General features: G+C 34.7%; 1 protein-coding gene across 1 annotated transcript; it reads right to left on the reverse strand.

The window, feature by feature from the left end:
- Positions 1-1,044: 1,044 nt before the first annotated feature.
- On the reverse strand, positions 1,045-25,346 carry LOC308502417 (mitochondrial import inner membrane translocase subunit Tim8 A-like). The gene is made up of 3 exons (XM_081060240.1): positions 25,197-25,346; positions 3,842-3,965; positions 1,045-2,194 (listed from the first exon to the last, which is right to left on the reverse strand). Exons 1-3 carry the CDS (start codon positions 25,227-25,229, stop codon positions 1,998-2,000), a joined length of 354 nt encoding a protein of 117 aa, XP_080916366.1. The 5' UTR covers positions 25,230-25,346; the 3' UTR covers positions 1,045-1,997.
- Positions 25,347-25,413: the final 67 nt, after the last annotated feature.

Genomic DNA, 25,413 nt, shown 5'->3' on the forward strand with positions numbered 1-25,413 from the left:
TACTGAAAAGATATGGCACAATGAGTTAAGTATTTAAAACTTGTTCCTACCACTACTAACTTTGTAATTGTAACTTAATCTCTTTGATCTTTAATTTCCTCCACTATGAAGATTATGTCTATCTATCAGGGTTGTGAATATTACATGACACAATATATTTTAAATATCTAACAGTACAAGGCACACTGGAAGCCCTAAGTAAATGGAATATAGCAAAGACTTTACTGCCATTTTAAAGAGAAACAAATAGGGTGAGTAAAACTACAAACATGTTGAATCACAAAGCTTAACAAATTTGACAAAGTACTTCAGTCTTTTCCAACTCTTTTTATGAAATGTTACCAGGAGCCCATTGGTTTCCTGTTCTCCAAATTCGTCTAGTTCAATACAAGTAATTTTGTTAAAATTTCTCTTCCTATCAAGCGTGATAACCCCATAATAATAAGGGATAATTAACTTCTGTTTAAGAAGCTTGTATCTCTGATTAGAAATTTGTATTTCCAGCTATCTGTAGATTGTAGGCCCTATGTGGCTGTGTCCTGGTCCTACTGAGGCATTTCCTGGTTTTATATGGTAAAGATATCATATTTCAGCCCTAATCGACATTAACAAGACTGTTTTCCTGTAGTGGCAAAGGGTATTCATATGAGTCTGGCATCATGGAACTCTTCAAAGATAAGGAGGAGTTAAGTCTGGAGCAGGAAGCTCTGGATTAGTCCTTACTGCCTAAGACTATACTTGGATTTCTGCTATTAATATAACTAGATGCATCCACTTGCTAAAGTATGCACTAAAAATATAAGCAGTAACAAAAAATGCCAATAAAAATAATAGCACAGTTAAAATGATAAATTAAATTCCGAATAAATAAATACTATGGAAAACATAGAGGAGGAACCTCTACGAGAAGGCATAAGCTGGAAAAAAAAAAAAAAAAAAGACTTATGAAGTTTTAAATTACAGAGACAAGGGCAAAGCTACATTATTATCAGAATTTCCAGAATTTGCAGACTTTGTGCAGAATATAGTGATGCCAGAAACTTTGGCGCATTTTATTTTATATTTATTTATTTTGAATCTTGTAGAAGCTTTTATTTCAATGATCAAAAGAATGTAATAAACGGAGTCTATACTGATTAACATTAGGCATGCACATCTACCTGAAACTGCTGTTCGTTTTTGACAGGTCTAAATCTTTACAACTTATTTAGGCACATCTTTGAATTTCTTGACCGTGATATACTGGGTAAGTTAACTTCTTCCTTGTGGCAGTTTAGTAATGAGAATTACGTTCACTGGCTATAGATTCCTTTATAACTAAAGGCCTCTCTAGACACTGAGGCTGCCTGTACTACCTTGATCACAGTATAAGAAAGGAGATAATTTAGAAATCTGAATTGTATTGTTATGAACATTCCACAAATTTTTTTTACAGCATTGATGGTCAAAACACAAGATAAAGAGGCCTGTAAGTCGAGTACCAAATTATTCTTCCTTCACTGCTGCCCTTTCTCAGAGACACAAAGATGTGTATCAATGTCCCCAGAAATGTATCATGAATCCACCCAAATGACAGATTTTACCATGTGGTGCCACCATCGAATTATAGAAAGTAGGTCCACTACACAAATTATAGGAAATAGTTAATGGGAGTTTGAGAAAAACATAGTCCCACATACAGTAATATGCATCTAGTAAAGTTTTCCATTTATCTGTCAATTGTTTTCACAAGACTGACAAAAAATAAAAAATAAAATAACACAACCAAATACTCATATGACCCTTAAACCCCAAACACACAAAAAATTGGTCTTTGTTCATTCTCAGGTGACAGGATGTCCCAAGAGTGACAAGAGTAGGGGCCCTTTCTTCAACCATCCCATCAACCACTTTTCATTTCTTCAACTACCTTCCTTTTCCAAAAAGGTAATGCAAAAATCTGTCAGAAAGCCTTTCTGAAAAGACTAGCTTGGATTTCTTGGTCTGTTCCAGTTGATTCAAGATGAACTGGCTTGTATCAATGAGGCGCAGTTCACAAAACAGGCCTCAGACAGACGGTCTAACTTTGGCCCAGGCTTGTCCACGCACTTTTTCCAACAAAGTTCCGTCATTGGGTGCACCAGATGCTGGAAGCGCTGCTTCTGGGTTTCCACCTCAATAAAATTCTGTAGCTGTGGCTCCACGGAGCCCAAACCTGCCATGGAGGAAGACAAAAAGGAATCCATCCCAACGCGACCACGTGTGCGGAGACCAACACCGCACCAACCCACCTACCTTCACCAGTCTCCACCAAGGAACCAGAACCACAACCTGCTGCCCTGGGTGGGGGGGTCACCTGGTAAGTGCACTGTGCCTGTGCAATCCGTGCTTGAAAGCCCCGCCCCCACTTCCTCTCTCGCCCCACTTACTTTATTGTTTGTTTGTTTGTTTGTTTGTTTGCACAGACCCTGGGGAGAACTACACGATGAGCACTTTAAATAAAGAGTCTGGATGGAAACTCAGCTAAACAGAAGTACTTGTGAGGTATGGATATTTTGTGCTGTGCTCTTAACCAGTGGTTTGCTGCATTCCGTTAAGTTAGGTGTTCTGTGTATAGCTGTTGTTAACCTGGTAATCCAAAATATGGGCTGGAGCAACCCTTACTCATGGAAATTAAGAGCCTACTTACAGCAAATACCTCCCTCATCTCCATACACAAGTACTAATTGAAGTGAAATATAACTAAAAAGAAATTTAAACAAAAAGTTTACCAACATTTACAGAGAAATAAATCACTTTTAAAAATGACCCCTTGCATTAGCCCCACAGAACTGCATTTCGATACCTTGAAACCTAACATTTTAACCCTAATTTCTCTTTTATGAACCTCTTTATATCTTTCTCCACTGTTTTGTTCTCAAGGCCGTTTTCCTTAAGTAATCTAGCACCTCAGTTCCAAGTGTATCTAATGATAGACTTATTCATCTTTTTACACACAGTGACATATATTTTACATAGACATAGTTTATTAAATAATATACGTATCCACATATACACCATTTTTATATTTGATACAGGGAACTGTGATAGAATCTCTAAAGACTGGAGGTGTTTTAGTATTAATGGTTTCCTGCCAGCTGGCAACTTTTCTTTATCTCATTTTACTTTACTTCTCCCTAGATAACACATGTAAGGTACAGTGATTGAAGGGCTATTTTGCTAATACACCCATTCTTTAACTATCTGGTTAGGTACCGGGAATAAAAAGGTAGTTAAATATACTTAAAAATATTTTTCTAATTAAAAATGCAAAAGATATATTCATTACATTGAAAAAAAAAATGTTTACACTTTTTTCCCCTTCATACCAAGACACTTAAAAAAGCCTTATAGAAGAAGTAAGCAACTATATAAAGTTTTTCATTTACCAAAACAATAAGTGCTAACAATGTTAGTCAAGGCTCTAAAAAATTAGGCTGTAAGCACTGTCTGTATTATTCCTAGTTTTTATTTCATTTAGCACACACACACAAACACACACACACAAATACACACATGCACAACCACACACATAATACTCATATGAAGTATATGAGTTTTGGAAAGTAAATTCAGACACACAGCAACTGTAAAGATGAATGCTTCTATCACATTCCTTTTAGTAGGAGAGTAAAAATTTGATTGGAAATCTCAAAATTTTTTAAAATCAATAGTTTCTATATATTTATAAGTGCAATTTTACTCATTGTGTATATGTGTATATATATATGTATACATGTACATATATATCTGACAATTAAGTTCACGAACTCATCCTAGAAAAAGTGCTACATACCTCATTGCTGATTGTCAATAGGCTTACCTTTGAAGTACTTCCCTCCGGAAGCTGTGCTTCTACACCAGCGCCTCGTCCATCCTTCAAAGCAATTTTGGAACTCTTTTTCTGGAATGGCCATCAGAGCTGTCGTTGTATTACCCTTGATGTCCTGAATGTCATCAAAATGTTTTCCTTTCAATATTTCCTTTATTTTGGGGTGAAGAAAGAAGTCATTGGGGCCCAGATCAGGTGAGTAGGGAGGGTGTTCCAATACAGTTATTTGTTTACTGGCTAAAAACTTCCTCACAGTGTTGTGTGGGCTGGTGCATTGTCATGATGCAAGAGCCATGAATTCTGTGTTTCCCTGAAAAATAAGACCTAGCCAGACAATCAGCTCTTTTGGAGCAAAAATTAATATGAGACCTGGTATTATATTATATTCTATTATACCCAGTCTTATAGTATATTACATAAGGCTGGTCTTATAATAAAATAAGACCAAGTCTTATATTAATTTTTGCTCCAAAAGATGCATTAGAGCTAATTGTCCGACTAGGTCTTATTTTCAGGGAAACATGGTTGTTGCTCTGTAATGATCCTTCTCTTCACCATACTCCCATCTTTAAAAGCAAAAAAGCCTCCTGTGACCACACCTACCTTCAGCTAACACTCTTAACCTTTCCCTCCTTTTGCTTACTGTTTACAAGCATTGATAAGAAAAATCTCAAAGTTTTATACGCTTACTATGCATTTCTTAAGCATTTGATTTCTATCTACCCCTACTCCCAGCTTCCCACTAAAAATGCTATTGCTTAGATCAGCAGTTCCCAAAGTGTGGTCTGGGGACCGACCAGTGGACTTTCCGGAGACTCGTTCAGGGATTCCAAAACTAGTACATGCGTCCTATTTGGGAGACCACCTCAGGGATACTGTGGATACCTGATCATGGCATTGTACATCAGAAGCTAAACATTAATGAATGCCAACTATAATTTTATATATATAATGTGATGGTTCAGTGTGAGGTCGGAGGGATAGTGGATGGGGGGAGGGGGGTTCACAGTATGAGGGATATAAATGATGAACGTCTAAGTATTACCTTGTTTTGTACACCTGAAACTAATAAATAAATTAATTAAAAAAAAATAACTAAATAAAATAAAATAAAATAAAATAAAATAAAAAAAAATAAAAAAAAAAACTAGTTTCCTAATAAAATTAAGATTCCATTTGCCTTTTTCACTCTCATTATCTCACAATGGACAAAATAATTCTCCAGAGACTACATGATGTGTTTTATTACAACAGACTGAATGTAGAAGCAGATATGAGAATCCAGCTCTTCTTTGTTAAGTCAGATAGTCAAAAGATTTGCAGAAAGATAAAACATAAAACAATGCCTTTTGTCTCATTTATTTATTTTTCCTCGAAAATATAGTTATTGTACTTGGTCATAAGATATTATCAATTTTATGTATTGCTAGATTTGATTTGGTAATTTTTGTTAAGGAATTTTCCATATTCTCTAATTTGTCTGTACTTTTTTCCCATATCTTTAGCAGGTTTTGGTAGTAAGGTTATCCTGGCCTCATAAAATGAATTGGACAGTGTTCTTTCCTTCTTTGTTTTATTAAAGGATTTGTGTAATATTGGTATTTTCTTCTTAATTTTGCCTTAGAATTCATCAGTGATAATTGATGAGTATGGAGGATTTTCTTTTTGTGTGCGTATGTGGTCTATTAAGATTTTCCATTTACATCTTTTTATTTTTCTGATTATTGTTGTCCAGCATTTCTCCTCCTGTGTTCAGATCCTTTACCCATTTTGCCATTGGCGTTTCTGTCATTTCCAGCTGTTGTGTAGGGACTTGCCCTACGGAGCAGGATTCTCTTTAGTGGGGCTCTGGTGCCTGCTCAGTCTGCCCTTTGTGTGTGTCTTTTGTGGAGGTGGTTGGGTGCTCTGATGTAGTCTCTGGTGTGGTTTGAACATGACCACTGGTTGTATTAGTTCTGGAGCCTAATTGGGAGGGTCTCTGGTGCAGGCCAATGTTAGCTGCTGACTGTGTCTTGTCTGGGGCCACTTGGTATGAATTACAAAGTGATCTGCAGATGGTTGCCACTTAGGCTCGGTTTGGAGGTGCCTAGGAGAGGCTAAGCTGTGAACTGAGACCAGCTGTTAATAGTGTCAGGCTTAGGGCTGCTTAGCAAGAGGTATGAGGCACACTAAGGCTAGATGCTGCTTGTTTGGGGTTTGAGAGATTTTTTGCTTTGAGAGATTTAGGAAAGTCTGCATCATGAACCAAGACAGGCTATTTGTATGGAAAAGCCACTGGAACTGGCTTCAGTGGGCCTGCAAGTTTGGTGGAGTGGGGTCTCAGGGAATCACTGGGGGGGGGGTGAATGGTGTTAGCTCGGTGGATGGAGACTCAGATATGGCACCCATCTGTTTGTGCAGGGTGGAGGGGATGAGGTTTTAACAAAGGAACAATGGCTTGTGCCAGGACTGCTGTTTGGGAGAAAGCTGTCCCTTCAGCCCTCACCCCACAGCCAGTTTAGTTCCTCCCCATATGTCCCTGGTGCCTTTCAACCTACTGCCCCAGTACTGCAGCTCAGAGTGAATAAGTCCGTCTGCAAATACGTCTATGCATGAGCCATTTAAGAGGAATGCCTGGGACTCCAGCAGCCCTATCTCATTCAGCCATATCTCCACTGGTATTCACGGCCAGAAGTTGTGGGGACTTCGCTCTCTGGCACTGGAACCCTGGCCTGGGGATCCTGTTGTGGGGCTGGGACCCCTCGCTCCTCAGAAAGCACCTCTGCAGCCCAGATATCCCTCCTGATTTTTAACTGCCACACGTGGATATGGCACCAGCCTGTTTTGTGTCTCTGCTCCTCTTAGTAGTCTTGATGTGGCTTCTTCTTTATATCCTTAGTTATAGGACTTCTTTTTAGCTAGCTTTCAGGTGATTCTCAATGATGGTTGTCCTGTAGTTTAGTTGTAATTTTGATGTGATTGTGGGAGGAGGTGAGCACAGTGTTTACATACTCAACCATCTTGCCTGGAAACCCTGGAGGGTGATCTAGTATTTCTTAATATCTGGGAGGGCAGTCACCTTTCTTTGCTATTTTTTTCAAAATTGACTTAGTTCTTTTTAGATAATGTTTATTTCCCTATATTTATCTTGGAATCATTTTATCTACAATCTTTAAAAAATATGGATTGTTTTTACATTTTTTAATGGAAATATTTAAACATATACCAAAGTAGGGAGAATGGTAAACAATAGTCTAGTGAACACCCATGAATTTGATCACCAAACTTTAAAAGTTGTCAACGCATGGCCATTCTTGTCTCATATATTGCTCCCTCCTTTTCTTTACTTCACCAGATTATCTTAACTTAGATTACAAATATGATATCATATCTTTATATCAACAAATATGAAATCACTATTCAAAATTTCCTGTGTCACTTTTTTATTTTTAAATTTCTTATTGAGGTATAACTGACATATAACATTATATAAATTTTAGATGTACAACATAATGACTCGATATTTGTATATATCACAAAATGATCACCACAATAAGTCTAGTTAACATCCTTCATTATACATTTTTTTTCTTGTGAAGAGAATTTCTAAGATCTACTGTCTTAGCAACTTTCAAATATGCTTTACAATAGTATTAATGCATTGCACCCTTATCACTTATTTATTTTATAACTGACAGTTTGTATCTTTGACCCCCTTAACCAGTATGGCCCACCCCCCCCACCCCACACCTCTGACAACCACCTATTTATTCTCTATACCTATTATTCAGTTTTTATTTTGTTGGGGTTTTATAAGATTCCAAATATAAGTGAGATCATACTGTATTTGTCTTTCTCTTTCTGACTTATTTCACTTAACATCTGCCCTCAAGGTCTAACCACGTTGTTGCAAATGGCAAGATTTCATTCTTTTTTATGGCTGAATAGCATTCCATTGTATATAGACCAGTTTCTTTATCCATTCATTCATCAGTGGACACTTAGATGTTCCATGTCTTCGCTACTGTAAATAATACTGCAATGAACATAGGTGCACATATCTTTTCAAGTTGGTGTTTTTGTTTTCTTTGGATAAATACTCAGCTGTGGAATTGCTGGATCATATGGTAGTTCTATTTTTAAGTTTTTGAGGGACTTACACATTGTTTTCCATAGGGGCTGCACACGTTAAAAAAATAATTTGTTTAAAATAGGATCCCAATAGGGTCCACACATTTCTTTTGGTTTATATATTCATAATTTTAAAAAAATCTATAATCTCTGCCTCCCTTTTTATCCACTTGCCATTTATTTGTTTAAAAAGCTGTTTTTCACCCATGTAGAATTTTTCATATTATGGATTTTGCTGATTACAAATTTTTATTTTTACTCCTTGTATTTCCAATAAACTTGTTAAATCTAGAAGTCTGTTTAGATTGAGGTTTATTTTTCTTTGGTAAGACTTTTTTAGAAATGATGCTGTATACTTCATATAGTATTGTATCATGAATCCAATAATGTCTTTCTTTTTTTGTGAACAAGGTTGGCTTTGAGTGCAGATATTCAGTTAGTCCAATACATTCATCATCAAGTTTCCCAACAGTTTTTCAGCTAATGCCACAGTTTTCAAACTAGACCTCCGGGGTCATGGGACCCCAGGAAATGCAGTGTTGTGCAGAGGTTACATGACATTCTTGTATTTTAAATTGTTTTAGTTTAATTTCTAGTGTGAGTAATATTGAGAGATATAACACCCATAAAGAAAACAACCTTGTGGTCCCTAATAATTTTTAAAAGTGTGAAGCATTTTTGAGAACAAAAAGTTGAACGGAGCTAATTGATTTAGCAGCTATTGATAATTATTCCCTGAATTTATTATTTCTTTAGTGTTTGTAAAATATTAGCATTAATATTAAAATATAAACCTCATCTTTTCTCTCTTCTGCTTAAATTGTTTTTTATTGTTCTTAGGTTAAAGTGCAATATCCAAGGGACATAGTAGACTACAGGTAACCCCGTAGAACACGGCATTTCCATAACAGTTCGAGAATTGGGGGAAACCCTCATACAACACGACATCCTAGAACATGGTTTCACTGTAACACGGTTTGAGAATTAGAGAAATTCCTGAACAATACAGAGCGTGATAAGAGCTTTTAAGAGCAAAAAATATATCTCATTCAAAATTAGGGAAATCCCAGAACAACACGGAACATAATAGGAGCTTCTACGAGCAAAAGATATCTCATTTAAAATTTTTCATTTGAGTGTGGATATCGTATCAGATTTGACTGCAGAATTTTAAAATTTATTTAAATTTTAAATCCATTTTGTTCGTGGAGTATTAAGTACACACGTTTTAAAACTTTGTGTTTTTCTTTTTACTACCTTATACTTACATTAAAAATTTTTGGATGAGTATTATTCAACCTTTTTTAAAGAAATGGTAATTATGTTTTTCATTTTTGTGAATTAATTTGTGGCCTTGAACTATGTCTGGTGGAAATAAAAAAAAAAAAACACTTCTTAAAAGACATTTCATCTTGCCAGAACAAAAAAATTACAGCTTTTGGATTGGCTCAAAAAGGGAGAAAAAGTGTCATATATCGCAAAAACCTTGGATTTAAATGAAGCAACAATCCAGACTATACAGAAAAATGAACATAAAATTAGAGCTTCCATTGCTGCTGATTGTTCTATCTCGAATCTATAGAAGTCATGGAGGCATGAAAACTTTTTACAATTCTGCACTGTATTAATCTCATAAATTTATCCATCAAATAAATAAAACTTACAATATTATGTGCTTGTTGGAAAAATATATGGCCAGAGTCAATTCAAAGTGAAAATCTAATCAAGCCAGCAGAAAACACAATGGATGCAATAGTAGAACTTGCTAAGTCTCTAGGAGGGGAAGGTTTTGACAATATCACTGTCGAAGATATCCAAGAATTACTAGTGGAAGGAGAAACTGATGAAGCAAATTTGGTGGAAATGACATCTGGAATATGCCAAGATAATTCAGGGGATGATAGCACAGGTGAAAACAAAGAAGTTAAACACTTTACTCTAAAAAGTATAAAGAAAGGCCTAGACTTAGCCTAACAGTTTGAGCTATATTTCCTAAATGAAAATCCTTCCACTGAAAGAAGCACAAAATCCAGAGGGAATTTTATAAGTGCTTTGCACCATATAATGACATTTATAAAGATCTCTCACCTAAAAGCAAGCAATCTAAAACAGATTTAAAAAAAAAAAAAATAAACAGAATAGAGGTCAAGATAATGCTGAAGAAAGTACAGAGGATGAAGATATCTTGTCAAAAAGAAAATGCCCTCGGTTAATGATGCTTAGTAGTGATGACAAAGAAAATGTTATTTAATACATATTAATATGTTATACTTTTGGTGAAAATTGTTTTAATAAAGATATTTCTCTTAATTATAAAAATATAGTAGTATGCTTTTTTAATTTTTGGAACCTAACCCCCTTTTTTGTACTAGTTCTTTGTTTCGTATGACACGGATTTACATAATATGGCATTGTTAAGGAATCTAACAACCATATTATATGGGGGGTTACCTGTATCTTATTCTAGACCAATGATCCTCTACTAATGCTTTGTCCTGGGGGAATTTTCTATTTCTGGATACAAAACAAGTGGGATGATATTCCAGGCTTCGTCCAGAGAGCTACTGCTGGGTAACACAGAAACCAGTAGAATTTTGCGGAAGTCTGTTGCTAGAGAAACACAATTGAAGGTGTGAAGAGCTAACATGCCAGTAAGAAGAGAGCAGTAGAGAATGGAGGTTGACAAGCTAACAGTTTCCCCTTAAAGACACTTGATAAATTGTGTTGCACAATTTTTAAGCTAAGAAACATAGTAGAATGCTTCCAAGAATTAGAGGGGAGTATTTTGCAGTCTCAAGGTGCTGAGGAGATAAGGATTTGAATTTAGAACTTTCTGGGGGAGGACTCAAGTTAACATCCCTGGCATTTAGTTGAAAGCCCCATAGAAGTGTTTAGGTGCAGGGGGAAAAACAAGAGTAGCCAAAGAACCTAGTCTAAATGACATCCCATTGATTAAGTGAGCACCTATTGTGTCTTCAAAGAAAAAGTAAGGGTAAATCTTTTCTGGAGAAAACAATATCATCTGGAGATTTTACAACTTCTATAGATGATATTTAGCATCCAAACAAAAATTACTAGGTATGCCAAGAGACAAGACCATAAGATAGATAAGTGAGGACAAAATAGAAGATAAAATAGATTCTCAGCTGATCCAGACATTGAAAACAGCAGACAAGGATTTTAAAATAATATGTTCAAGAAGATCAGGGAAAAAAATGAGATGGAAAACATCAATGAAATTATGGAGAATTTAATCAGAAAACTGGAATACATATAAAGGAATCAAATGAAATTCTAGTCATAAACTCTAAAATACAATAACTGACCTTAACAACTCAATAGAGGGGTCCAAGAGCAGATTAGTGCAGAAAAGGTTATTAGTGAACTGAAACTAGAAAATTCTTTTTGAAACACACACACACACACAAAAGAATAAAAAATACAGAAAAGAGCATAAGAGAAATTTTGGAAAATGTCTAATATGCATCTAAATGTTGTTCTAGAAGGAGCGGAGAAAGAGTATGTGGCATAAGAAATGTTTGAAGAAATTAATGGCAATGACTTTTCCAAAATTCTCTCAATTTCTTTCTTTTCCTTTTCTTTCCATTCTTTTATCCCTTTTTTCTTCTTTTCCCTATGCTTCAGTTTATATTATGTATTGACTTTTCTTCAAGCTCACTTATCCTTCATCTTTTTAAAGAGATTTTTGTTTAAGTTACATATTTTTTAAAACCTTTTTATATATCTTTCCTTAAAACATTTATAATAGCAATTTAAAAGTCCCTGTCTCCCAATTCCAATATGTAGGTCACTCTAGGTCTGTTTCTAATGACTGTGTTTTATCTTGATTACAAGTCATACTTTCCTTTATATTGGCATGTGTTATATACATTTTTAATTGTATGTTGAACATTGTACATCTAAAAACAAAGATTGTGTTTCCTCAGACATCTTGAGGATGAAATTTGGAGTTCTCTCCTGTGTGTATAATGTACCCATTCCTCTAACAGAACTATTGAGACTAGGCATTGTGGGATTGACTATATCTTACCCAGAAGCAGAACGTTTGCAATGCTTCTGTTGAAACCACCACAACCCATAGATTTGCAGAATGACTTAATCATACTATTCAAAAGAATATTGCTTTCAAGCAAGGAACTAATTTTACAGCAAATGAAGTGTGGTGATATGCTCATCTTATAGAATTGACTAGTTTTACCATGTTTCCATCACCATAAATAACTATTTTAATTAAATGATAGAGTGGCCTTATGATTTAAACTCTAAGTAGTCTTTTAGAGCAATTAGAAATATTTTCTTTTTCTTTTAATTTATTGGGGTGACAATTGTTAGTAAAATTACATAGATTTCAGGTGTATACTTCTGTATTACATCATCTATAAATCCCATGTGTGTTCAACACCCAGTCAGTTCTCCTTCCATCACCATATATTTAATCCCCCTTACCCTTATCTCCCACCCCCCACCCCCATTACCCTCTGGTAACCACTAAACAATTATCTGTGTCTATGAGTTTTTGTTTCTCATTTGTTTGTCTTGTTCTTTTGTTGTTTTTGGTTTATATACCACATATCAGTGAAATCATATGGTTCTCTGCTTTTTCTGTCTGACTTATTTTGCTTAGCATTATACTCTCAAGATCCATCCATGTTGTCACAAATGTTCCTATATCATCTTTTCTTACCGCCGAATAGTATTCCATTGTGTATATATACCACAACTTCTTTATCCATTCATCTATTGAAGGACATTTTGGTTGTTTCCATGTCTTGGCCACCATAAACAAAGCTGCAATGAACATTGGAGCACACGTGTCTTTACGTATAAATGTTTTCAGATTTTTTTGGGTAGATACCCAGGAGAGGGATTGCTGGGTCATAAGGTAATTCTATTCGTAATTTTTTGAGGAACCTCCACACTGCCTTCCATAATGGCTGCACCAGTTTGCATTCCCACCAACAGTGTATGAGGGTTCCTTTTTTTACACAGCCTCTCCAACACTTGTTACTATTTGTCTTGTTGATAGAAATATTTTCTTTTACCTTCATTTATTCCATTACTACACTCTTTATTTCTTTATGTTGATTCATGTTTCTGACCTACATACTATTCTTTCTCTGAAAGTTTTTCCCTGAAAAACTTTTAACATTTCTTGGTAGAGTAGTTCTAATGGTAATGAATTATCTCAGTTTTGATTTGCCTGAGGCCCTTTTTATTTTTTCTTTGTTTTTAAGGATACTTTTGCTGAGTATAGAATTATGGGTTGATTTTTTTTTTCAGCATTCGAAAGATCACTTTATTGTCTTACTGCTTGCACAGTTTTTTCTGAGATGGGTTATAATTCTAAACTTTGTCTCTCTATATGTATCTTTTTTTTTCCTCTGGATGCCTTCAAGATTTTTGTTTGTCTTTGGTTTGCAGATATTTTAATATGATATGCCTAAGGTGTGTAATTTTGGTATTTATCCTACTTGGTATTCTCTGAGTTTCTTGAATCTGTGATTACTGTGTCATTAATTTAAAAGATTTTATTAATTATTTATCCAAATATTATGCTCTGTTCTTTCTTCTCCTTCCGGTATTCAAATTATGCATATTCAGAGCATTTGATACTGTCTCACATCTCTTGGATATTCTTTTCTTTCATTCACAATTCTTTTTTTTTTTTTGTATTGTAGTTTGGGTAGTATTATGTTTCTCGGCTTATCTCTGTTGAGGATTGTCTTCCCACACCCTCAAACATGCTCTACCAGAAGGAGGGAGAAAAAACAGACAAAACAAAACAACTATTGTGAACTATACAAACAAAACAACAAAACAACTATTGTGAACTATAGAAATTTTCATTACAGGGGATTATGGACTAGCCGGCTCTGTGCTTAATATCTGTAATTCAGTCTTACAGTCATAAAGACAGATTCAAATTAGCAGTCTTAATTTACCATGGAAATTGAATGTTCTTTATTTTAAATTGGGGATATCTACTGTAATATTCATTACAGTTTTTTTAAACACCCAATATAGGGTCTAGCAAAAAGTATATTAGTTTCCTTCACTCCTTCTCCTTTCTAAAACTACTGCTTTGCTGAATATATTAAAGAGGAATACCTCTTTAACATCCTGAAAACTTTGTTATTTTTCTCTAGCTTGTTCCTTTCTACCTCTACAAATTGTAAATATAGGTCTTCCTTTATTAGAAAAAAATATTAATTTTGGTTTTGTAGACTAGAGCATCCTAACTGACGTACCAAGATACAATGATGTGCTAAGATTCATTGGTGTGCCATTTATAGGTTACAGGCATGCAGATACATTGACCCTCTCAGCTATCAGTGCAGTCAGCTTGGGTCTGGGGCAGCAGGAACCCCAGCTATCTTTGTTTTCCCCAGACCATGAGCAGCCTCTTTCATTTACCACAGTGTCCCATACAAAAGCAGTATTGTCAATTTTTAATTTGTACTTTGACTGAAAATACTATAGTTCTGCAAAGGGAAATTTGATTTCTGGAATTAATTTAATTTCCCAAAGTGATTTTATTAATATAGATTGCATAAGAGCTAGAATATGAAAATTAGGTACAAGATACTTAGGTACAAGAGGTCATTAGGTACAAGAGATCATTTTGATGCTGTGGACATTTGGACTCTGCAATTTTATTCCAGATATTTTACACCTTATCTAATTATTCTATATTCTTCAGTTCAATACACAGCAGTTAAGCAAGAATGTTGCTTAACATGTATAAAAGAAAATAACTAGACTCTACTTTAAGAAATTCATCCGACGAAGGATATCTGCTGTGTACATAATTTAGTGCAGTAATGTAATTTTACTAGTGATTGTAGAAGCTCTATATTTGTTGATAGCTGAACATTTAACAGTTTCATTCATTTTTTTTTCTTTTTGATTGGGAAATATTGGGGTACACTGTGTTTTTCCAGCACCCATCAGCTCCATGTCAAGTCATTGTTTCCAACCTAGTTGTGGAGGGTGCAGCTCACAGGCCCATGTGGGAATCGAACTGGTGACCTTGGTGTTATGAACAGTAAGCTCTAACCACTGAGCAAACAGGCCACCGCAGTAATTTCATTCTTTTATCCTATTATGTGAATCCTTTTAATTGCTGAAATTATTTATTAAAATTATTTGCTTTTATTTTTTTACCAAATCAATAGATGCAGTTTAAAAATCTAATAGTGCTAAAAGCCTTATAATAAAAATAGCATTCTTCTACCCCTTCCCTCCCTAGTGCACCCCTTTTTCCAAAAACACCCACTTAAATTTTGAAGCTCTATCTGTTAATTGACTACATGTTTCTAAGTGACATTCATTTTTTAATTCAACCATTTATTTATTAAAATACTAGTATGGTAGATTAGGAGTCATCTCACTTATAACCAATTCCTCCAAATTATCCTTCCCTTTATTTTCTCAACACGGCTAAAGCATTATGAATTCAATATATAATATTTACATTATTTAGAGTAGGTAAATATTATTGGCTGTTGAACCAAATAATGCCCTAAAATTATATTTCCCTTCTCTAAATTAATTTTTCTTATGGGTAGCAACTGCACTGTTTTTCATTTCCTGTTCTTTTTATTGAGGATTGTCTTCCAATACCCTCAAACATTCTCTAAAAACAGTTTTTCACATGGTCCAATGTATCAGAGTATTTATTATTCCCATTTCCCTCTAGAGATGTCTCTGAAGCAGTCTCTCCTATCCTATTCCAATCATGACTTGTTCTTTTCTTTTTTATTCATTTCTCATTTTTGTCTATTACATTGGGATCTTTTCCCTGGAATCCACTTTCTTCTTTTTGATTAATGTCCTCATTTTGGTAGATGGCATCCTTGATTACGTTTCCCGTGAAATTGGAGCAGCTGGATGGCTCAGTTGGTTAGAGCGTGGTGTTCATAATACCAAGGTCGCGGGTTTGAGCCTCACATGGGCCAGTGTGCTGCGTCCTCCACAACTAGTTTGAAAAACAACAACTTGACTTGGAGCTGAGCTGCGCCCCCACAACTAGATTGAAAACAACAACTTGACTTGGAGCTGATGGTCCCTGGAAAAACACACTGTTCCCCAATATTCCCCAATAAAATATTTTTTAAAAGATTCCTGTGAAATTGTATATGAGAGGTAAAGTTTTGAGATTTTGCATATCTGAAAAAGTCTCTAATCTAGCTTCATATTTGACTGATAATTTAGTTATAAAATTAAATGTTGAGAAACATTTTCACTTAGAAATTTGAAGATAATACTTCAGAATGTCTTCTAGCTTCCAATATTATTATTGAGAAGCTTAATATCATTTTTATTTTTTACACTATGTATATGAGGCCTATTATTCCCCTATACCCATCCTGCCATAAACATTTAGGATCTTTCTTCTATTCCCAAGATCTTGAAATTTCAAAGTGAAAGGCCTAGGCATATGTCTTATGCTTTGTAATGAATTTCAGTGAACCCTTTGAATTTGGACTCGGTATCCTTTACTTCTGGGAAATTTTCATTTCATATATCTTGAAAGTGTCCTCTCCTCACCTGGATCTTTTATCTTTTTTGAACTACTAGTTGCATGCTGGACCTCCTGGATTGATCCTCTTTTTTCCTATTTTCCATTCTTTGTCTTTCTTGAATCTGACAACTTAACACTCCAAAAAATACTTTAAATTTTTAAATTTTGATAATATTTATAATATCCAAGACCTTGCTCTTGTTCTATTTTTCTTAAATCATGGGAAAATATACATAATATAAAACTTACCATTTTAACCATGTGTAAGTGTACGATTCAGTGGCATTAAGTACATCCACAATTTGGGGCAATTATCACCACCATCCATCTCCAGAACATTTTCATCATCCCAAAAGAGAAATTCTACTCATTAAACAATAACTCTTCATTCCCCACTTCCCCAAGCCACTGGTAACCTTTATTGTACTTTTCATCTCCATAAATTTGCCCTAGTTTATGTACTGCATGTAAATGGAATCATACAATATCGGTCCTTTTGTGTCTGGCATATTTTACTTAGCATAATGTTTCCAAGGTTCATCCATGTTATAGCGTATATCAGGGTTTCATTCATTTTTATGGGTGAATAATATACCATTGTATGTATATACCATATATTGTTTATCTGTTCAGTTGTTGATAGACATGGGTTTTTCCCCACCTTTTGGCTATTGTGAGAAATGCTAATGTAAACATTCGTGTACAAGTATCTCTTTGAGTCCCTGCTACCAATGCTATTGGGAATATACTCTAGGAATGAAATTGCTGGATCTGTGGTAATTCTGTTTCAACTTTTTGAGGAAATGCTGAACTGTTTTCCATGGATGCTGTCTATCCCATTTTATATTCCCACTAGCAATGCATGAGAGTTCCAATTTCTTTATATTCTTATCAACATTTCTCTTTTTCTTTGGTTTTTGGTGATAGCCCTCCTAATTGGTGTGATGTGGTACGTCATTGTGGTTTTGATTTGCATTTTCCTAATAACTAATGTTGAGCATCATTTCATGTGCTTATTGGCCATTTGTATATTGTTTTTGGAGATGTGTATTTAAGTCCTTTGCCCATTTTTGAATTGGGTTTTGTTGTTGTTGAGTTGTAGGAATTCTTTAGAACTCTGAATATTAATTTAGATTTGCAAAGATTTTACCTGTTAGGTGGGTTGTCTTTTTATTGTCTTAACAGTGTATTTGGATGCACAAAAGTTTTTAATTTTTTAAAAACTGAGATAAATTAACATATAACATTGTATTAGTTTCAGGTGTATAACATAATGATTTAATATTTGTATGTATTGTGAAATGATCACCGCAGTAAGTCTAGTTAACATCCATCACCACACATAGTTTGAAATTAATTTTCTTGTGATGAAAACTTTTAAAATTGACTCTATTAGCAACTGTCAAATATACAATACAGTATTCTTAACTATAATCACCATGCTGTGCAGTACATCCCCATGATTTCTTTTATAACTGAAAATTTATACCTTTTGACCACTTTCGCCCTTAGGCCTTCCTCCACCCCATACCTCTAACAACCATCTATTTGTTATCTGTACCTATGAGTTTGGTTCTATTTTGTTGGTTTTTTTAAGATTCCACATATAAGGGAGATCATACAGTATTTGTTTTTGTCTGACTTATTTCACTTAGCAAAATGCGATCAAGGTCCATCCATGTTGTTGCAAATGGCAAGATTTCACTCCTTTCCTACAGCTAAATAATATTCATATATATGAATATCATATTCATATATATACAGATATATATATTCATCATCATTCATTGATGGACACTTAGGTTGCTTCCATGTCTTGGCTATTGTAAATAATGCTGCAGGGAACATGGGGGTGCATATGTCTTTTTGGATTAATATTTGAATTTCCTTTGGATAAAAACTCAGAAGTGGAATTACTGGATCATAACGTAGTTATATTTTCAATTTTTTGAGGAACTGCCATACTGTTTTCCACAGTGGCTACACCAATTTACATTCCCAGCAACAGTGCACAAGGGTTCCCTTTTATCCTCATACTTGCCAACATTTGTCATTTCTTGTCTATTTGATAGCCATTTTAATAGGTATGAAGTGGTTTTGATTTGTATTTCCTTGATGATTAGTGATAATTAGTGATTCATGTACCTGTTGGCCATTCGTGGGTCTTTGGTAAAAATGTGTTTCCAGATCCTCTGACCATTTTATAATTGGACTGTTTCATTATTTTTGCTATTGAATTTATGAGTTATTGTTGTTTTTAATATGTTGTGGAAATTAACGCCTTATCAGATACATATGGTTAGCAAACTTTAGGACTTTTCGTTCTATTTCTGTGAAAAATGCCATTGGAATTCTGATAGGGATTGAATGAATCTATAGATTGCTTTGGATAGTATGGACATTTTAACAATATCAATTTTTCCAGTCTGTAAGGACAAACTATTTTTCTATTTGTGTTTTTTTCCAATTTCTTTCATTATTGTCATAATTTTCAGTGAACAGATCTTTCACCATCTTGGTTAAATTTATTCTCAGGTATTTTATTTTGATGCAATTATAAATGAAATTCTTTTCTCAATTTTTCTTTCTGATAATTAGTGTGTAGAAATGCAACAGACCTTTGTATTTTGATTTTATATCCTTCAACTTTACTGAATTAGATTAGTTCAAACAGTTTTTTGGTGGAGGTTTTAGGGTTTTCTATATATAATATCAGGTCATATGCAAATACTGACAGTTTCAGTTCTTCCTTTCTGAGTTGGATACCTTTTATTTCTTTTTCTTGACTAATTGCCATGGGTAGGTCTTCCAATACTATGTAGAATAAAAGTGGTGAGAGTGGGCATCCTTGTCTTGTTTCTTATCTTAGAGGAAGTTTTCATCTTTTCATCATTGATGATGTTAGCTATGGGCTTGTCACATATGGCCTTTATTATGTTAAGGCATGTTCCCTCTATCACATTTTGTTAAGTTTTTATCATAAATGATGAAGTTTGGGAAAGATTTTTCTACATATATTGAGATGATCATTTGATTTTTACCCTTCGTTTTACTAATGTGGTATATCACATTTGATTTGCAGATTTTGAATCATCTTTGTATAACTGAAATAAATTCCACTTTATCATGGTGTGTGATCCTTTCACTATTTTGTTGAATTAGGTTTGCTAATATTTTGTTGAGGATTTTTGCATCTATGTTCATCTGGAATATTACTCTGTAAGTTTCTTTCCTTGTGGTGTTCTTGTCTAGTTTTGGTATCAGGGTAATGCTGGCCTTCTAAAATGATTTTAGAAGTGTTCCCTCCTTTCCTATTATTTGAAAAATTTTGAGAAGGATTAGTATTAATTAATCTTTAAATGTTTGGTAGAATTCACTAGTTAAGCTATCTGATTCTGGGCTTCTTTTATTAGGAGGTTTTGATTACTAATTCAGTCTTCTTACTAGTAATTGGTGTGTTTACGCTTTCTGTTTCTTCATGCTTCAGTTTTGGTGGATTGTATGTTTCTAGGAATTTATCCATTTCTTCTAGGTTGTCTAATTTGTTGGCATATAATTATACATAGTAGTGTCTTACGATCCTTTGTATTTCTTTGATATGAGTTACAATATTTCTGATTTTATTTATTTGAATCATCTCTTTTTTTCTTGGTGAGTCTAGCTGAATGTTTATCAATTTTGTTTGTCTTCTCAAAAAACAGCTTTTCATTTCAGTTTTTCGTATGGTCTTTTTGTCTCTATTTCATTTATTTCCACTTTGATATGTTATTTCCTTCCTTGTGCTTATTTGGGGCTTCATTTGTTTATGTTTTCTAGTTTCTTGTGTAAACTAGGTTGTTAGACACTTTTCTTTTTTCTTTTTTGTGTAAAACTAGGTTGTTAGACACTTCTTTTTTTCTTGATGTAGGCATTTATTACTATGATGTTCGCTCTTAGAAACTGCTTTTGCTTCACCCAATAAGCTTTGGTATGTTGTATTTCCATTTTCATTTGTCTCAAGATATTTTTTTTAATTTTGGTTTTTTATTTGACCTATTGGTTATTCAGCAATGAAATATTTTGTATTAAAATGAAATTATTTGTAAGTCTAGAATTTAATGTAATTAAATTCATTTATGTTACATTAGCATCTACGTGTATGATACACAAATATAAAAGTAATATGGATGATTTAATATTTCAAAAAACTTTCCAAAACTATGTACAAATGTCGGGAATCCTGCAATAAGTTCTGAGTACCTACAGAACCACAAACTGGAACATGCAAACAAGAAAGAAAAGAGAGGCTTGACACTACTGGCAAATGACTTCGTTGTGCAAAAATCTACTGTATCTGTATTAATAGAGAAGGATCTGAGAAGTTAATTTAAGTTTTTTCTTACGTGAGTTATTTTGCTGCTCAAAATTTACATACTCTGAATCTGTGTGTGTATTTCAACCCATTGACCTTTACAGCATTCTGATAGTTGCCTTTTCTGTTAAGAACACAGAGCAAGACATATGGAGAAACATTTCCCTGAAGCTTTGAATACTATTATGAGAATAGATACTTAAGGTCAAAGTTCTCAGTATGGTAGTGCTGAGTGTCAGATTCTAAGTGAAAAGGCATCCATATGCTTTTTTAAATGTGCATGTATATTTATGTAGGTGCTCTCTAAAATATGGGACCAGTACAGAGACCCCTCTTGCCCAGGTATAATCGCAGTACTGGTTCTTTTTTTTACTGAGTGCCAGTTAAATATCTTCTAATGGGAACCATTTCATCTGTTTAGTTACCTTTGTACCTTGGAAGATGGTTTAGATACCCCTTCCATTCTCTGATGACTTCCTGTATTTGTTTTCTATCACCACGTTACAAATTACCACAAACTTGGTAACTTAAAACAACGTGCATTCATTATCTCAGTTTCTGTGTATCAGGAATTTGGGTTTAACTTAGATGGATCCTCTGCTAAGAATCTCACAGAGCTACAATCAAGGTATTAATTGGACCGCATTTTCATCTGAGAGCTTGACTGGTAAAGAATTTACTTCCAAGCTCATTTGGTTTGTTGGTAGAATTTATTTCCTTATGGCTATGCGACTGATGTTCCTGCCTTTTTTTTCTGGTTGTTGGCTGCAGCCTACCCTCAGGTCCTAGAGGCTACCCAAAGATTCTATAAGCCACTTGTAATAACTTTCCATGTGGGCTTCCTCAACTTGGCAGATTAGTTCATCAAACCAGCAAGGAGAATCTCCTCAGGGAAGGCCCAATTCCTTTTTAAAGGGCCTTTTCCAGATTAAGTCAGGTCCAACCAAGATAATCTCTCTTTTGGTTAACTCCATATTGATATTTGGCACTTTAATTACATCTGCAAAATTCTTTCACCTTTGCCATATTCTATTGACTAGAAGCAAGTCATGGGTTCTGCCCACACTCCAGTGGACAGGACTATACAGATGTGAACACAAAAAGGTAGAGATTATTTTAGAGGTCTGTTTACCACACTTCCTATTCCCAAGAGTTGTTTCTTGAGTTTTCCCAGGTTTGCCTACTTAACACTTCAGTAAACTTCTCTGCAAATTGGAGGACAATAATACAAATTATCAGGTTGTAGTTAATTCACATTCTTTCTTAATGGTAGTGTCAGATGTGCAGACAGAAAGTGCTCAAGTTAAGCTATATCTGTACTATTACTATTCTAACAAGTACTGCTACTACTATTATTACTACAATTACTATTAGCTAACACTTATTGAGATATTACTATATACCCAGTATTGCTCAAAGTGGTTGACCAGAATTTAATCTTCTTCATAAAAACTTTATCAAATAGAAGCTATTTTTTATCATATCCATTTTATATTTCAGGAACCATTTGCATAGAGAAGTTTAGAACATGCAGCAAGTAAGAAGCAGAAATAAGATTCCAATTCAGGTAGTAAGCCTTCAGAGCCCAGTTTTGTAAGCACTATTATTAGTCTGTCTCTTATGTTACAGTAGTTAGAAACTTCAGTTTTCCTTTTCAGCTATTCCTTTTTCCAGTTTATTCTATTTTTTTTTAATTGGGGAATATTGTGGAACAGTGTGTTTTCCCAGGATGTGAAGTCATCATTTTCAATATAGTTGTATAGGGCACAGCTCACTGGTCCATGTGGGATTTGAACCGGTGACCTTGGTGTTATGAGCACTCATTCTAACCACGGAGCAAACTGGTCGCCCACTGGTGGCTCAGTTCTAAGCTCAAGCAGCTCCAAACTCAAGCTGTTGCCTCTCACTGGTCCACTTGGGAATCGAACCGGCGACCTTGGTGTTATGAGCACTGGCACTCCAACCACGGAGCCAACTGGCAGCCCACCTGTAGCTCAGTTCCGAGCTCTAGCCATTGTTTTCAATCTAGTTGTGGAGGGTGCAGTTCACTGGCCTATGTGGGAATTGAATCGGCAACCTTGTTGTTAAGAGCTCACGCTCTAACCAACTGAACCATATGGCCGCCCCAGTATTCTATTTTTCAAAAGTTCTGTTTTCTTTGTTTAATTTCTGCTCAATTGCTACAACTGAAAATCAGTTATTTATATTTATTATTTTAGGTAGTTTGGGGTTTTGGATTTTTTTTTTTCTGTCAGAAGTTCTGAGATCTTGTCTTATTCAGGCATTTTTTTCTAGAAACATATTCAGAAAGTATGTATAAATAAGGCCATAATGGTGAGTAAAATATGGAAATCTTTCAGTTGTTCTGTGCTAGACCAAGATGTTCCAATCATATACTTCCACTAGAAGTTGTATCCCTTATATCCCCACCCCTGAATATTCCTCCTACCATTGAGTCCACCTCAGTCCCCAACTGAAGAACCCCTGAACCTCTCCACAATCCAATCCTACAACTAGAAGATTAACATCTTACAAAGTAGGGAGTGTTCAAGCCTGCTTCTATTCTAATTGGTCAGTACCTGGTGCCACAGGGATTTATAATTATTTTGAATATCATCTTAATTGAAGTTGAAACTATACCTTTTTTCATTCTTCAGTGTCTTTGAGTTTCTGTTTTATCTAACTTGAATTCTCTTTGTTTTGTAGTTATTCTGACAACCACTTTTAGTTCTACATTATGAGTCAGGTCAAATATCACCTCTTCTATGAACTTTTGCTGTATACTACAAGGAAGATTTAGGTACTCTTGTTTTATATTTCTTTTATACTTAGTGTATACCCCCATGACAATACTGATCTCATATTGTTTATCTGTATATATGACTTATTCCCCATTTAGAGGCAGTGTTGTTTCCTGTGGGCATCTCCAATGCTTAGAATAGTATGTGAGTACATAATAAATACTACACTTCTTGAATGAAGAAACAATGAATTGGTTAGGTCAACCAACAGACAGAATAGGTGAAGAGACTATAAATGTGTGGTTGAGAATATCTGGGGATAGTCAAATACAATAAAATTGTCTAGGTGAAGACGTAGGGAGACAAGTCTAGAATATCAGCATTTCTAAGAAATTAGATCAATTGTTGAGTTAGTGCTGAATTATTTTTCCCTTTGCCATTAGCCTAGACAGTTGAGAGTGAAGTATTATAAAATGATTCCTTTTTGCTTGCTTATAGAAGATATACAAAGAGAAACCTAATCGATTCTATTATCCCAATACCATTTCTCTTACTATAGAATGTAACTTTTAATATCAATGTCAATATTTATAATTTACTGAGCATTTATTTTATAATTGAGCACCTATAACTAAATTGTAACATAAATTTGTTATAATTGAGCCTCTATTTGAAATTTATTGAACACCTATGTACAATTTTCTGTGCTAAGTACTTTACAAAGCTTAGCAATTAAGCAATGCAAGTGTTATTTCCTGACTTAAACCTTTTAAGTGATTCCTAATGGCTCTCACAATAAAGTCCAGCTTTTAGGCGAGAAATCTATTAAACCAGTTCTCTTCTTAGAGATTAGATTACCTTTTAGGAAGGCATTACTGATTCTCCAAATCTGGATTAGACGATATTCTTAAAAGCCACCCAGCATCAACTAAGTTAAAAGGCCCAAATTATAAAAACCAGTGTCAACCACCCTGCACTAGTTTCTTAATTATTTACAAAACCTGTTTGCTTTTCTGTCTTCTCCGCTATAGTATAGATTTCTTGAGGACAGGCATCTAATATAGGTCTGGAACCCAGTGATTGCTAAATAATAAATGAATTGATTAATTTAAGGGAGAAATTACATTAAAAAACAATAACCAAACTTTACGATCTATTTGTCAAGCTTTTCTTGCTTTGCACAACACACTTACTCTTATCCTTTTTGCCTTCCCAGCCGATTTGAACTACAGGTATTATCACCATTTTAGAGATAAGAAAACTGAGTAACACACTTATTTCATGAACAGGCAAGTAAGCAGAAGTACTTGGGTGTAAGCCCAGATGTCCCAAAGGAGTAGCACCTTCTCCACTACCTCCCGTGGCTTTCATTAAGGGTTGGCTCCCAATATAAAATTGCATATAAGGAATACAATACAACTTCTAGTGGAAGTATGTGATTGGAACTGCTTGGTCTAGCACAGAACAACTGAAAGAAAAGATGTGTTTTCGTCATTCCTTCATTACTTATACTTAGTATACTTAGTGAATTTTTAATATAAATCAACATACTCCAGCATTTTTGAAAATCTTCCCCTCGGTTTTTTAACTCTCACCTACCTGTTTCCTTCCTTCCTTCTTTCTAAGACTCATAGAGGGCGCTCAAAAAGTGCTACTCACTGGTCGAAGGAAGTTCCACTGAAAAACACCTCACACTGCAACTGTAAGGCACAGCGCCACCACCTCAGACTTCCTTCTCTCTTCCACGACAGGAGGCGTGGCCAATTTCCCTCATTCAAATAAAAAAAAAAATAAGCCAGGCGATTTGCATGGGAAA

Source organism: Rhinolophus hipposideros (assembly GCF_964194185.1).
Source record: "Rhinolophus hipposideros genome assembly, chromosome: 9".
In the NCBI taxonomy this organism is placed as follows: domain Eukaryota; kingdom Metazoa; phylum Chordata; class Mammalia; order Chiroptera; family Rhinolophidae; genus Rhinolophus; species Rhinolophus hipposideros.